At 42.8% G+C, this 16,119-nt stretch overlaps 1 protein-coding gene across 1 annotated transcript; it reads right to left on the reverse strand.

Annotated features, from left to right (window-relative positions):
- Nucleotides 1-5,236: 5,236 nt before the first annotated feature.
- On the reverse strand, nucleotides 5,237-6,157 carry LOC113344346 (serine/threonine-protein phosphatase 5-like). Its single transcript, XM_026588343.1, has one exon. The coding sequence runs from the start codon at nucleotides 6,155-6,157 to the stop codon at nucleotides 5,237-5,239; it is 921 nt and encodes a 306-aa protein (XP_026444128.1).
- Between the last annotated feature and the right edge of the window lie 9,962 nt (nucleotides 6,158-16,119).

Raw genomic sequence — 16,119 nt, forward strand, 5'->3', positions numbered from 1 at the left:
CATCTGGAATAATGAAATGTTGTATTAAGAGATTTTTTATAAATTTAATTGTATATGTGCCAGAGTGGTTCATTGTGCTGTAATAAGCTTGTCTTCTTGTTCTTCATTTTTTCATAAAATTTAAGCTTGTTAATTACGTATTTTAGTGAATGCACAGGTCATGCAAACTTTTTATTGAGGTTCTCCCCAACCAGGTGGTAAACATTTTATTGTGGCTGTCAAGTTGCCAAATGAACTGAAGGCTATGGTCACATAGACAAAATCATTGTGGCCATATAAAAATCCTCCCAGAAAAAGAACTGGTGTAGCAATATGTTAATCTTTTGTCATGTTTTTTTAAAATGTGTCCGTTTCTAAAATGTAAATGTTTAAAAAACCATGTACTATGGACACATAAAAAAAAAGTGGCTAAATAAATATCTTTTCGTCACGGGTTGATAATTATGTCTATTGCCATCCTACACATTTGACACATACGTAATTTCTAAATGTGGCCATATTCGCATCTATGGCTACATGTGATGGGATAGACTGAAAAGTATGGCTAAACAATTCCCTGTGGCTACAGTTGATGGGTTTATGATTAAACCCATGACCAAATGGTGCACTATGGCTACAAGGTAACACAAAACGTGGCTATAGTTATGTTGATGACCAGTATCCACGCAAATAACCCAAAACGTGGCTAGGCTGTAAACCAAAAAATGTGGCCTATGTGAAGGTTTGTACTAGTGACGACCTAGAACAATCAGAAGAATGGGTTTTAACAAACAGGATGAAATACCTAGAAATTATTGAACTAAAATAAGGAACCCTAGAAAATGAAATTTCTATAAAATTGACATAAATTTCGTGTAAAGAATAAGCAATCGTGAAATTGGTAATATGATAATTCGTAAGGGGGAGATAGAGATTATAAAAACCTGATTTGCTGCACTTATTGTATGATCTGGAGCAGGGGATGGAACACCAGATTGTTTGATCCTATTTCTTCATTCTCTACGTATACCATGTTCATGTCACCACCGTTAATACTGGTCTCCCCGATCTCTGGTTGATCTCCTCCATCATTAACCATAACTGAAGTGATATTGTCGCTGAGAGAGTTAGGATTTGAGGAGTTCATCTCAAGAAGAACGTAGTTATCTTCTAACCCCGAGTCCCTACTTCTCTTGTATTTCCTTAGATCCGCTTCATCCTCTCCCGACCCGCCTGACCCGACTGCAACACCCGAACCACTGCTTCCCGTTTCGTTAGGCCCATTGTTTTCAGCTGCGTTATCTAACATCTTTTGAACCATATGGGCGTGTTGAGCATAATAAGCCTAAAATGCTGGTTCAGTCATGCCAAAGATAAAAATATGCCATGCACGCTCTTCACATAGCTCGTCATTGTGTGCAATTGTGAAGCATTCAGTACAAATTTTACTTGGTTGCTTAACAAAGTGGTAACGAGCCCATACTTTTTGATTAGCAGCCGTGAGAAGCCAGTTACCTCTTTTCAATGGAAAACTGAGGTCCACTTCTATCTTAGCTGACACAACTCTACCACGAATAGTGTAGCCTCTTGAACCCTCTTCAGCAATCTTCCTTCCCATATCATCACATAGCTTGTTAATGATGCCTTCATCCAAATGCTCAAGGTACAAACCTTTTATCATGACTGAAAAAATCTGATGGGTGAAAACATAGTTCTCAAGAGGGATTGAGTTATCATAATGTTTAAGGACCACCAAATGTTCATCAATGATCCATGGAACATTTTTCATGACATCAGCAACATCTTCTGCAGATCTGAACTTGAACACATACAAGTTCCAACCCATGGTATTAATCTCAACTTTCCTATGTCTCCTCCAAATAATATTAACATCTCTTTGGAATTTTTCGTATTCAATATCATCTTTGGAATGATCTTCCCAAGTACACTATTTTTCCATCTGTCAGCCGCAGCAGCTATCTCTTCAACCGAAATTAAGCTCCCTCTTGAACTGCTTGGATTGGCTCCTCCAATAGTTGATTCGTTAAATCTTTTAGTAAAGGCAGCCATTTGCAGTCTAGCACTTTGAGGTATCTCACTATATAAACAAGGTTAGGCTTAGGGTTTTGGTTTTTGTCTTTAATGTAGAAGATATTCTTTCCTAGATTACAGTATATTGTTGAGATATTCCAGAGATTTTTGTTATGAGAAATCTCACCTGAATGAAGCTTTATTTTAGGAAAGTGGTTTTCAAATTTTGAATTTTCCAAAAACCGCGCCCAGTGAATAATGCTTGTACCGAAATTACCCCTTTCTCTGTCAGTGTAGCAGAAGCGATCCAACCCATTTTGATGATGAACCAAATAAGATTGATGATTATAACTAAGGTTGATGGTGAAGCCTACCGCTTCATGGATCAAGATGAACAAGATCATAATGATGGAGACCAATATATAACAACCACTGGTGATGATGAACATGTCCATATTACCAATATGGGGAACACTACAGTTCCTAATGAACAATAGAGAATCAAACTCCACCACTGCCCCCTTAAAAGACCGCAACCGGTACACTACTTGGATCACAACGTGCTGCAAATCACAAAGATTATAACACCATTAAAGACAGAAATAAAAAAACTTTAGAAAATAATCAATTGTTAAGTAGATTGGAAAAGAGTGAGAAGTATTATATCTAAATCATTGAAAAGAGAAGTGACAAAAGGATCAGCAAAGAGAAACAACAAATGATGAAGGAATCAATCAATGACGCATAGAAAACATCAAGAAAACAGATTGAGAACAATAAAACGTTCACCGATTTGTTTACTGGGTCGACTCAAAAGTCGCCCGATCCTCAGAGCTTTTTTCCCTTGGTGTGACCGGAGAACTACGATTACGCAGTTTGTAATAATCGATGGTTTTCCCTGTCAGTTTGGTTCAAAAATACACCGCCGAAGTGCCAAATATAAGGCGCAGTATTAAGAAGATTTCTGTATTTTCCACCACAAACTGAGGCCACTGGTGGCTACGCCTACGTGACTATGTCCATATTTTTTAATCCCGTTCTTTAATTTTCATGTTCATATGCTGTTTTGGCGGAACACCTTAATTAAATAAATGAAGCTTGATGATCAATGACGTGAGGAATAATTTAAGATGCAAATCGTGCGATTATCTGTAGCTCAATTATATTCAAGGGAGACAGATATATTTTATCGAAAGAAAAACAGAAAACAAGGAGGAGATCATGCCGAAACTTGATATCAAAATCTTCATTGATAATAGTAATATAATCCCACTAATTCTGTGCACACAAATTACTAAAAATAGTAAAAAGTTTTTACCAATTACAAAATTCCGTTCATGTCATAAAATTTGGTTGCAAGAATCCCAATCTTGATCTTGAAATATCGAACTCTGCAAAACCTATCTGACGTGCACCGATAACAATGGAAGTCAGAGGGTTTAAACCACCATCAACAAATCCCACACATTTGACAGCATCGTTTACTTTTACCAGATCCCACCATGCGACCCCCCATTCATTCTTCTGAAACACGAACGTAACTCCCGGTGTCTGACGATATCCGTTGAAAGGAGGCAATGTCGACGAGTTGTAACAGGCAGTAAATGGCGCAACCGGAGTAACCACAGAGATATTCATGCTTTTAGCCCACGCAGTATGAACCTTGATAAATGCCTTGTAGATTGATGTCTGCAATGTAGTAAAAGGTGTTTGAATGTCGATTTTCGTTCCTCCAACTCCAGTGCCCTTATTGATGGAGAGCAACTTTTTGTCTATTGGTATAGTTTTGTCTATTTCCCTTGTGAACAAGTTCAATCTGATAATAATAGAAAATAGACTCCAGACAATTTATCTCTCCTCTCTCTCTCATTCTCCTCTAACCACCGTTAGTCTCAACTGACTTAGAAGATAATCACGAAATCCAAACCTAATGATGCAGTTCTAGAAACTAAAACCCTAAACTAGGGCAAATAGAACAAAGATAATTAAATAAAACATAGGATTGATAACAATAGAATGCTAGATAATTGAGTCTAGGTTAAAAACCATTACTCTTCTATAATCCGAAGATTAAAATTTAATTAAAATATCATAATCAAGTCTATCTCTAAAAAAAACCTAATAGCTTATTTATACTAAAAAGATAATCCCTACGAAAAGAAACCTAAAATTAAGTACGGAAACAACTTAAGAAACCTAAAATTAAGTACGGAAACAACTTAAGACGTCCCTATTTTGTAGGACATTCCTAGATTGAAACATTCCTCGAGAAGCATAAAATGCTCCTGCATCAATCACCCCATGTTGAAAGAAAGCTCGACTCCGACGAGCACGTCTTCTTAATTTCTAGCTCTCTAGTACCGTTGCGTAACATCCAGCTGACTTCCCACAATCAAAAACAAAACTCATACCCTTTGAGATTCTAAGACGCAATAAGCAAGAAACGTTGTCCAATGTATCACAAGGTATTTTCGTTGCTTTCCCACGATCGAACACAAAGCCTAAACCTTCGCTTCTGATATAAGGTATCTTTGTTGCTTTCCCACGATCGAACAAAAAACCCCAAACCTTCGCTTCTGATACTGGATTCAATACCGAAAATTAATTCCATCACCCAGCTTCGATATTCAGCATAAACTAACCTTTCGTTCATTTGTATTATATTTAGAATAACATCCACCAACAATTTGCTTACGGTCACAACCAGATTTCCTGACCAAAGAATGACCATAGTCACCCAGATAATAGTCTCTAACTTTGACCATTGTTGTAGTAGGGTATTGTTGTAGTTTTTCCTGGCTGTTGGTAATTGACAAGATAGATCAGAAATGAGCTTGTATTCATGAATATCATCCGTTAACTCTCACTTATACTCTGGTGCGTCACCCTTAGTTAATGTTCCACACGCTGATACAAAATCTTGACTAGCAATTACACTACTTGCTAATGGGAGATTAGTCGCTTTCATCCTCGGTTTCGACCTTCTTCGATCAAAAACAAAAGTCACATCATTAGTGGTGGCAACGGTATCAACCATGCTAGTTGCAACCGCTATCTTCCTCATTCCACCTTCTCCTTGGTTGACCAAAAATATGCTTTCAGTAGTAATATTAACTAACTGATCATCTTTAAGCAAAACAAAACCCTTGAGCTGCTCCTTTTCAGTCAATTTGCACCCACAAGCGGACGATCTCATGTGGCGCCCACGGCAGACAAGAAATATTGTTCAACCAATCATACGATTTTGCCGCTTTGCCGCGATCAAAGACAAAAACCACAAGCTCATCACCTTGTCGCGTTTCCTCACACCTTTGAAAAGCGTATGTTGAATATATATATACTGCTCTTTATTCTTGCTCTCTTGATTACCTCGAGCTAGATGAATTCCTGATGGAAGCGTGCATTCAAGTGCAAATAGTGTGAAAATGACCTGAAGAGAAAAGGAACCTCTATCGACAAAGTCATCCTTAATTAAGTATGGATTATCTTCTGAAAGGAGACCATTAAGCTCAAATATTCCCAGCTGATCACCACAAACCGTTAAATACTTCCCCACCGCTATTGAAACATTAATCAAGGAAAGCAAAGTACACAACAGTTCTCTTGTTTGCAATACAATGTGATATCCATACTTTTGTTGTAACAAGATTACAACTTCTCCCTCTTTTCGAGCACCAACATACTGCATCTCCTCCTCTATAGTATGAAAATAAAGGAATTCAGCTACTGGGTGTTTATCTGAGCCATGTACAGCAATGGCTTCTTCGTCTTCACATCCCTTCAACTTCTTAGTAGCATCTGAGTCATTGGATCGTCTTCTCTCGACCTCCCTTAACAGAACAACAATTGAAACCACTGCATCCTCCGTAGTTGTCTTCTTGTTGATAATTACAAACAACTCATGATGGGTAAGTCTTATGTCATCAGCACAAGCTTCTTTTCCATCACCAATCTGTTGATCCAGATGGAGTGATACTAGCTCGACTACATGTAGTGGATAAGAATGTCCATATGCAGTCTTACCAGGTTCATTACTGATACTGTAATCGAAATTCTCACCTTGTAGTATGAACTGACCACAAGTCTTTTCAAGCTCGACAGAATAGCACGCGTCCACTCCAAGGTTTTCTGGTAAATCTTTAGTCATTGTATTCTTCCTGACCGAACTTCTTCACATACAAGTCAAGACTTATAGTTTCTGCCACACATGGAACTTGAGTTTCATTATCATAACATAGTGTTGAGATACTTCTATGTTTGGTAATTCTTCCATCATTGTACTCCTTCCCTTGTTAGAGAAAATTCGCCCACGAATTTTATGGATATAATTCTCTCTACAGGTTTCTTTACGACAAACCATCTCCTTTTGCTTATAGAAATCTGATCTCAAACTAAGATTATTTGCTAAATATGTATCTTGATTCTTGTAAACAAAATGAGTTCGGTTTACTGGAATACTTACGATGCTTGTCTCTTCGCTGATAAGAGTATTTACGGGAGCGAAACTTCCTCTTCAATTTTTGGATTGTCTTCTTGAGTAAAAGTAACAATACTAGCAGAAGTAAACAAAACTTTTTCTTCAACTTCTGGGTAACTATCACAGTCGTAGACTGGTGGTAACTCCCAATCAATCATGACTTTTTCATCACTCTCAGGGTCATCCTATTTCGGCTCTTCACTGAAAAATTCATCATACTTCAGTTCTTCACTGACAAATTCTTCATATTTCAGCTCCCTCGATGAGTATTCATCACTATTGTGGACACACGAACTACGCGGGGGTCCGAATGCCCACAATCAATCGTTAAAGTCTAAAGAGATTACGATGATGATACCCTGATGTGGATTCATTGGCTCAAAACCCACGGGTTTATCATGGCCTCCTCCAACTTCCCCGTGCGTAGCGATTATGCATGGGATACAAATATAAAAGGAAAACAACATATATAAGCAGATACGTGCGGAGCTAAATGAATGTAAAGTGCTGAGATGTAAATAAGACCAAGGTTTACGTGGTTCAGCACTAAGGCCTACATCCACGGGGTTTGTTGTTCTACTATATTATTCACGGTTACACGAATAGTTGAATGACTTTGGGTTTACATATTTCTCTCCACTATGGGATTAACTTACCCTTGCTATTCTCTCTCTCTCTCTCCTGATGTTTTTTCGATCCCCCCCTCTTTGTGGAGATTGGGTATTTATAAGGTTGGAATGTGGGACCCATCTCTGAAGACCGTTGGAACCTTATCTTCTCGTGTCCTTGTGTCCATCACGCGGAGGTCTGCGTTTCCCTCTCGATCCCGCGGAGGCATCTTCGCTCGTTCCATAGGTTGGTCGACACGTGCACTGCTCAGAGTGTTTAATGCGGGTAGTTGAGGGGTCTGCTCGTGTCAGACAAGTGTCTTCTGCCCCTGTCAGTCCGTGTCAGCTGACTTTCTCTCCACCGTTGATCTTAGCTCCTCTTCTGGGGATGAGATAAAGCAACTCCTAGGGGTTTGTTTGGTGCTTCGTGACGCATCATGTTTTGATGTTTTGTCTTGCATGCTTTCCACGTACCTTTCTGTATACACGTGTCCGATAGTGAGATATATGTGTACACAATTTGCCCCTTTTCTTCGGGCTTAACTGACTAATGGGTGCCTTGAAGAAAAACTATCGTCACACATTCTTCTCACTCCTAATAACTTCTCCTAGATACTTGGGCACGTCTTTTATTCGTGCATTAACTGCTTATGTAACGGGCACGTTTTCCTATTTCTCCCTTAATTTCCTCTTTTCTTTCGGGTATTTTAAGGATAGAGAGGAAATTTAATTTCATTCTTCCTAAACACTCTCTCAGTTCATTCTTCCTTTAAATTTCCTGCCTGCCTTCATTAAACCTGTGACCTTAAATTCTTTGTCAGTCTTCATTGCACCTGTGATCTTAAATTCTGTCAGTCTTTATTGCACCTGTGATCTTCCCCTGTTCGTTTCTTCTACTTGCTGTTTTTGCCGGTGAGTTTTTCTTTTCTTTATTTCACTGTTTTATGCCGTGTTGATTTGTGAATTTTCTGCTATTGTTGTTCCTTGTTTGTGATGAAGAACTTTTTCTGATGCTTGCATACTAGTTTGCCCCTATTCTTCATCTTAAATTAAGGCAGCCATTACTTCGAGGGTGAAGTATTGAGATTGTATCCTAATTTTAGGGTTGCTATGTTATCGTGGTTGTATTGCTATGAATGTGTTTTTTGATTTTTGGTTATCGTGTGTAACTTGTTCTTGATTTTATTCTTTCCTCAGCCATGTCTGACCGTCCGCGACCTACTTATGAGACTCCTGATTCTAGGTTGTCGAGATCTCCTCAGCGTCGAGAGTCTCAAGATGATGTTCGTCGGAGTCGAGTTTCTTCTGGAGCGAAAGCCTCGTCCTCTCGGGAAGAGATTCCCTCGATAATTCCGTCTGGTTCACGAAGAGTCTTTAATCACTCAATGGTGCGTCCTCGTGAAGATACTAGGAGTACGCAGGCTCCGCCCCGCGCTGTTGCTTTTGACGTTCCTCCTTTACGTTCGTTAGTGCCCGAGCATCATCTACGGTCTTCTCCAACTTTTAAAGGGAAGAATACAAAGGGCGTAGCTCCTAGGGTTGAATCTTCAAAGAATCCTCCCGTGAAGAGAAAAGCGTCTGAAGCGTTTGTTAGTCCGTCCGGCCCTGCCGAGGAGGATGAGGCTGCTCCCTTGATACGCAGTGTCTCTGTTAGCAGGAAAAAAGTAACCTTCAAGCATATCGATCTTGAAGTATTCAAGGAAAAGCATGAGCTTCAAGCCTTCGGGGTTCGTTTCTATGCCCCCGATGATGATATTACGTATGAGCTTATCTCCAAGTACGAATTCGATGAATTTCATTTGTTAACGACGGTTGGGGCCTTCGAGGCTGGTCTGATGCTGCCTTTGTACAAATCGGGTGATTCCTTTTACTATGACGTGCTCGCTAGTCGTGAGGGTTCTTCCACCAATACTCATAGTCGTTCCGTATCCCAACTATCGGGAAATTATCTTCGCGCCCTGAAGGAATGCTATCTGCGGAGTAAGGGGGAGACGTCGATGACTTGCTACGTCCCCAATCCCTTGGAGAAGGAATGGTATACTCCTGAGAATTTCAATAACTCCTTCGGTGATTACGTCAATAGTAGGAATCGCAAGCCGTGGGGTGTCAGCCTTCGGAATCTCCCTGCTCCCCGAGGCGAGATTCGTCTGTTAAATGAGGTCAGCGATGCCAAGCTGAAGTATGTTCCTGGCACGGAGGCGTCCAGTCGTCGGAAACTCTTCCCCGCGCGAGAAAGGATCAAGCGCGATCATGACTACGAGTGGCACGCCACTGTTATTGAGATAGTTGGTCCGTGGGCTTACGGTTGGATTCCCGGTCCCGCGGATGGCGGCCACCGAGAATAGTAAGCCGCGCGAATCTCCTCCTGTTCGCTATGGAGATTTCTGCCCCTGGCGTCTGAACTTTGCGGGCATGAATTTTCCTTATGCCCTGGATGTCGTAGAGGGAGACGAGGAGGATGGTTCCGGTGCTATACTCCCCACGAAGAATATCTCAGCTGCTCAGGTACGCAGATTCTAGCTGTGTTCGTTTTTATAACTTCCATCAGACGGGAAGAATAATTCTTTGTGGTGTCGGTTTCAGGTATTGAAGAAGAAAAAGATTAGGCCGAAGCAGTCTTCTACTACGGTGGGGCGAGGTTGAGGCCCAAGAAGAAGTTACTAGTCCGTGAACGAAGAGTTTGCTGAGGACGAGATTACAGATGGGGAGGAACGTACTGGTACCTCCCCTATCAATGTCGAAGAAGAGGTCTTCGCTGGTCACGCTGGTGATGAAGGAAGGAACAAGTGTGTGGCGGATGATGTTGTCATCGGGATGTTTCCGTCCCTGCTGGTGATGTCGCGGATACCCTTCCCACTTCTCAAGAATTTTCTTTCGATCGGATGTATTCCACGGGGGAGTTCTTTGACGAAGCCCTCGATTTTCCCGAGGACTTCTCTTTACTTTCCCCTAATGATGATTGGGATGTTCTTGGTGGTGATGGTAATGGGATGCTACTGTAGAGGTGTTGGTGCGGAGGAGCCTGCTGTGCATGTAGGCGCGGAGAGCATGCCAACGTTCATGCTGAGGGGGTCGAGTCAGAGAAAGGAAAATCTGTTGACGCGCCCGCCGATAGTCTTCCCCAGTCGCCGATGTCTGAGGGTGAGGATGCCATCATGAGTTGGTTTAAGGAGAAGAATCTTCTGTTTGTCTCTCATCCTGCTCCTGTGGTTGTTGGGGAAAAGGAATCAACCGCGTATACCCGTCGCATGATGGAGATGTCTTCGAAGGCGCAGGTGTCTGAAGCCTGGGGAAAAAGGTTGACTTCCCGAAGCTACCCTCGTGCCGGAGCCTCCTACTTCTGTTGCCGATATGATGGCTATTGCCGACGGGTATCAATATGGCTTCCGCGCAACAGCGTGTGCTGGAGGTAAATTTTCGTACATGCTTGTACGTGAGAATAGGACGCTTCGGTTGAATAATGTTTTGTCATGATGTGTAGATGATGAGGAGCGAGCATTGCAACCACGTGCTGTATCAGTTCTTTAAAGCAAAACTCTGAAGCTCGAGGCTAAGCTTCGTCATCGGGAAAAGGAATTATCTGCGGCTGAGGTGGAAATAGAAGAGCTGAAGAAAAGCCTTAAGGAGAAAGAAAACTGGGTGAAGCAGAGGCTGATCTTCGTTCAGAACTTATTGCAGTGCGCGCTGAGTTAGAGCAAACTCGTAGCCAAGTTTCCACTTTCACAGGTTTGGTTCTTTTCCCTCGCCGTATGTCGTCATTCTTTTATCTCTTAGTTGTTCTGTCTGAGTCTCCCCACCCTATGTCCAGTGGGTGGCATCCCCGAGCTGGTATGGCTTCGAAACGAAAGAGCTCGGCAAAAATCTCGTATTAGAGATTTGGTTGAGAAATTAAGAGTGAGGCTAGAAATGGGATGCTCGGGCTGAAGTATGGCGCGCGCGGCATGTTCAGATGGTCGACATGCAAAATCTGTACAACCATGATCGTGCTTTATTTAATGGCACACTGCTGTGGACCAGTGATAATCTGCGGGAAGCCCGCGAGCGTACTTCCTTGTTGGAATCTAGGATTCAGCTATTGGAAGAAGAATTACAGACGGCGCGGTCCATTCCTCTTTCAGGGGTCCAAGATAATATGCTGGTCTTGCCAGGGAACGAGATGATGCTCGTGCTGAAGTCTACGCTCTCAGCAATGCTCTTTCCGCGTCTCGTGCCGATGTAGCCGTCTTGCTGAGTCTGAGAGGAATCTTGAAGTGTGCATGTACAGACTCAGCAAAGGGGTCTCAGAGATAAATAAAGAGGTCGACCACCTTCGTCATATGGACTCGATGAAGCAGGTAGAATTAGATGCCTGTCAATTTACTCTCACCAACCTTCAACTAGACTATAAGAAATTATCCGCGGAATATGATCATCTTGATGAAGCGCGAGATGCGGTTGTTAATGAATGAAGAGGCTTCGGCTTGTGTCGAAGGTATAATCCCAATCGAGTGTGATCTTGTTTTTTCTACGCTAACTCCGTGGTGTTGTCTTTTTCAGGCTCGAGGACGCCTTCGCGTCACAAATGAAGAACTTGAAAAGGCTCAATCTTCCTTAGCACAGCAAGAGGAACAAACCAATCACTTCAAGAATTTAGCAGCCACCCGCGAGGAGGCCGTTGGTGCTGCTTCCAGAGAAGTGAATCGGCTATCTTCGTTATTATCCCAAGCCCAACAGCGGACAACAGTTATTAAACATAAGGCTCGTTGTCAATTGGCTGAGGAGACGAACAAGATGCTGGAGAGGATAGAACTTGGCCTAAGGAATGAACATGGTCTCGTGAAGAACTATCCTCGTCGTCCCGTTCCTGCTGCATTGCCCAGCTCCTCGGGCCCCTCTTCTGGTGGGAGCGTCCCATCAAGTCTTCGGAATAATCCTGACGACGGGACCGCCACCTAGGTAGAGATGCAGCGTTCTGTAGGGTCCGCGGCATAATTGTACTTTTTTAACATGTAAAAGGAATGTTTTTTGATTGTGTATCCTTGGCTTTGGCCGTTCACTTCTTGTAATCACCCTTTATGAAATGAATCCTCTTCTTGATATACCTACAATGTTTTTGTATTTTAAGTTTGTGAAAAATCAAAACAAAAGTTTTAAGTGTTTTTGAGTGCGATACGAAGGAAGGTACCTTCGTGATCGTCTTGAGACCTGTCACCCCGCTGGCAAATCCTGGGCCAGAGGATTCCCAGACGGTGGGGGCCGGGGCAACGTTCTAGGATATGGGGTGTAAAATATGTACGCACCCATTCCGTCGACCCGTTGCCTTAAGATTGGTTGGGTATCTCTTTCTGCTGGGTGCCTTCCCCCTGGTCCTACACTTATGGACACTGATGGGGGAGCCCTGAGAGATTGTAGATTAACTACTTTCCCCAATATTGTAGGTAGATTCCACTGACTTGATAATTTGAAAGCTTGTTTGATTGATAAGTTGAGGTCTGCAATTCCTCTTCCAGAGATAGAAACATGTGGGCGGTTAGGCTCCTTTCTTCTTCTGGTACACTCCAGCAGATTCAAATCTGCGTTGCTTCTATGGGAAGTATGGTTTGAGCCATTTAGCATTCCAAGGATGCCGGAGGACCTCACCTTTTAGATTACGAAGGTAGTAGAACCATTACCCGCAATGTCGTGGATCATAAACGGTCCTCCCCATGTAGGTGCTAACTTTCCCCATTTCTTTTCTTGCTGATATCGTGGGATTGTTCTCAACACATACTGTCCCTCTACAAAATTTCGTAGCTTTACCTTTTTGTTGTACTCCCTTGCTAGTCTTCGTTGATAATTTTCCATCTTTTGCAATGCTACTTCCCTTCTTCCTTCCAAGTCGTCCAACCTTTCTAACATCATATCTGTTGTGAGGTTTTTCTCCCAGGCTTCGGTCTTCGTGGTTGGCATGAGGATTTCCGTAGGTATGACTGCTTCAGCTCCATAAGTAAGAAGAAACGGGGATTCCCCGGTAGCGGACCTTCGTGTTGTCCTGTATGCCCATAAGACATTGTGCAGTTGTTCGCACCATCTTCCCTTATGCTCGTCTAATTGTTTTTTGAGTATAAGGGCGAGGGTCTTGTTGGTAGCTTCCGCTTGTCCGTTGCTTTGAGGGTATAAGGGGGTGGACTTGTTCTTTCTTATTTTGAAGGTGTCGAAGAGCATGTCTATATTTTTTCCCTGTAATTGCTTGCCGTTATCAGATACAATTTCAGCAGGTATACCAAATCTGCAAATGATGTTCTGGAATATGAAAGTGAACACATCCGCGTCTCTGATCCTGGCCAAGGCCTTAGCCTCCACCCATTTACTGAAGTAGTCCGTGGCTACTATCAAAAATCGTCTCTTCCTGATCCTTCGATGAAAGGCCCGACGATGTCTACTCCCCATTTTGCAAATGGCCACGGGCTATCGACAGAGTTTAACATGTTGCCGGCGCGTGGATTTTTTCGCGAAGCGCTGACATTCTTCGCATCGTCGGGACATCCTCGCAGCATCTTGTATCATGGTCGGCCAGTAATATCCTTGCGTTTTTGCCTTGTCAGCTAGTGATCTCATACCGCTATGATTCCCTGCGTCACCATAATGGATATCATTTAGAATTCGATGCCCTTCTTTCCGGGACAAGCAGCGTAGTAATGGTCCGAGGAAGGATTTTCTATACAGGACCCCCTCCCGAAGATCGTATCTTCCCACTTTGGAGAGCATCTTCTAGCTTGCTTCCGATCCGCAGGTAGGCTTCCTTTGTCGAGGAAGGCATGTATTGTCACCCTCCAGTCATCTTCGTTGCTGAAATCTTCGTCTTGATTTGCTTTGACAAGATGTCTTCTTCATCAAAGTCGTTATGGATGTCTTCTCCTACCTGGTCTTCGAATATTCTTCCATCGTATCTTGATTGGTAGCGAAGGAGAATTGAGATGCAATCGAAGGCTCGTATACCCTTGCTATTTTAATACCTTCGGCATTTTTATCCCTCAGCATGGATGATATATGCTAGGGCATCCGCGCCTGAGGTCCCTTCTGCATAAGTGCCGGAACTTAATGTTCGGGATTTGTGATGCCAATGTTTGGACCAATGCCATGTAAGCTGAAAGGGTGTCATCGTACACATTATATTCGAGCCCATTTGCCGTATGACCAGCTGCGAATCACTTGTCAGCCTTACATCGGTTACCCCCATCTCTATTATTATACGTAGGGCATGTACGACAGCTTCGTATTCAACAATGTTATTGGTATGCTCTTTGAATTCCAATCTAAGTGCCTGTATGATCCTTTCTCCAGTTGGGGTGATAATGACAATACCTATTCCTGCTCCTTCCTTATTTTTAGATCCGTCGACGAAGACTTCCCATTGTCTATGACTCGCAGGTTCGAGGATATCCATTGGATCCTTGATTGCTTCCTCGGCTTCTGGTATTCCCTTAATCTCTTCGTCGTTGTCTAGAGGGAGGTCTGCTAAGAAATCTGCCAGAACTTGGGACTTCTGAGAATGTTGAATTTCATGAATGATGTTGAATTGGTCCAGATGGGTGTTCCATTTGGCTATTCGGCCCACTTTTCCCGTGCTTTTGAGGACTGCTTCCAATGGTGCTTTGCATGGTACCCTGACGAAGTGAGTTAGGAAGTAGGTTCTCAGTTTTTGGGTAGCCCATACCAGTGCGAGGATGAGTTGTTCAATCTTAGTATAATTTCTTTCCGCGGATTGAGTGTCTTGCTGACGTAATAGATAGGCTGTTCTATCTTTGTATTGGTTTTGACTAATACCGCGCTGACTGCGTCCTCCGTTGCTGCTATGTACAGTGCCAAAACTTCATCAGGGTCTGGCTTCTGCAGGATAGGGATTGAAGCTAGATGTTCTTTGATCTTTTGGAATGCTTCCTCGCATCGGCGGTCCATTCGAACCTGCTCCCTTTTTAAGAATATTGAAGAAATGTTTGCACTTGTCCGAAGACCGTGCAATAAATCTGCCCAACGCTGCTATGGACCCATTGAGCTTCTGCACTTCCTTTAGATTCTTTGGTGACGGCATCTCTACTATGGCTTGAATCTTAGCTGGGTCTACCTCGATGCCCCTTTTCGTCACCAGATAACCGAGGAACTTCCCCGAGGTGACACCGAAAGTACATTTCTCCGGATTTACTTTCATGTGATGCTGTCTCATTGCATTGAAGATATTCCTCAGGTCCTGGTGGTGATTTTTACGCAGCTTGCTTTTGACGAGCATGTCGTCCACGTAGACTTCTAGGGTTCCTCCAATCCATGGTTTGAAGATAGCATCGACCATCCTTTGGTATGTTGCCCCTGCGTTTCGGAGCCCGAAAGGCATTCTGGTATAGCAATAAAGGCCATGTGGTGTATAGAATGCTGTGTGTGCTGATCTTCTTCTGCCAGGGCTACTTGGTTGTAACCAGAGTATCCGTCCATAAACGACAGCTCCTCGTACCTTCAACTGCTTCAACCAGTTGATCTATGCTCGGCAGGGGATAGCTGTCCTTTGGACATGCCTTGTTGAGATTAGTAAAGTCGATGCATATTCTAACCCCTCCATTTTTCTTAGGAACAATGACCATGTTGGATATCCAGGTAGGGTACTTGACTTCCTTGATAAATCCTGCATCTAGTAGCTTCCGAAGTTCTGTTTCTACCGCCTCATGATATTCTGGAGCCACTTTTCGTATTTTCTGCCTGAACGGGGGTGTGCCCTGTTTGATGCGTAGTTCATGTTGGATTACTTTTGGGTCAATCCCTGGCATATCTCCTAACTTCCAGGCGAACACATCCGCATATTCCTTAAGTAATTTGGTTAAGGAATGTTCTCTCCTTCTCCATGATGGTCCCATTTTGACCATCTTCGGGTCTTCTTCCGTTCCTATGTTGATTTCCTTTGTGGGTTCCACTGGTGTGAACACAGGCTTGGGTTTCCGAGGACTGGGGCGCTCTTTAATTGCTATTTGGCGTGTTTCTGCTCTTTGTTGATTGTTGAGGTACTTGTTTCCGAGCCTC

The sequence above is a fragment of the Papaver somniferum genome, unplaced genomic scaffold, assembly GCF_003573695.1.
Source record: "Papaver somniferum cultivar HN1 unplaced genomic scaffold, ASM357369v1 unplaced-scaffold_76, whole genome shotgun sequence".
NCBI lineage: Eukaryota > Viridiplantae > Streptophyta > Magnoliopsida > Ranunculales > Papaveraceae > Papaver > Papaver somniferum.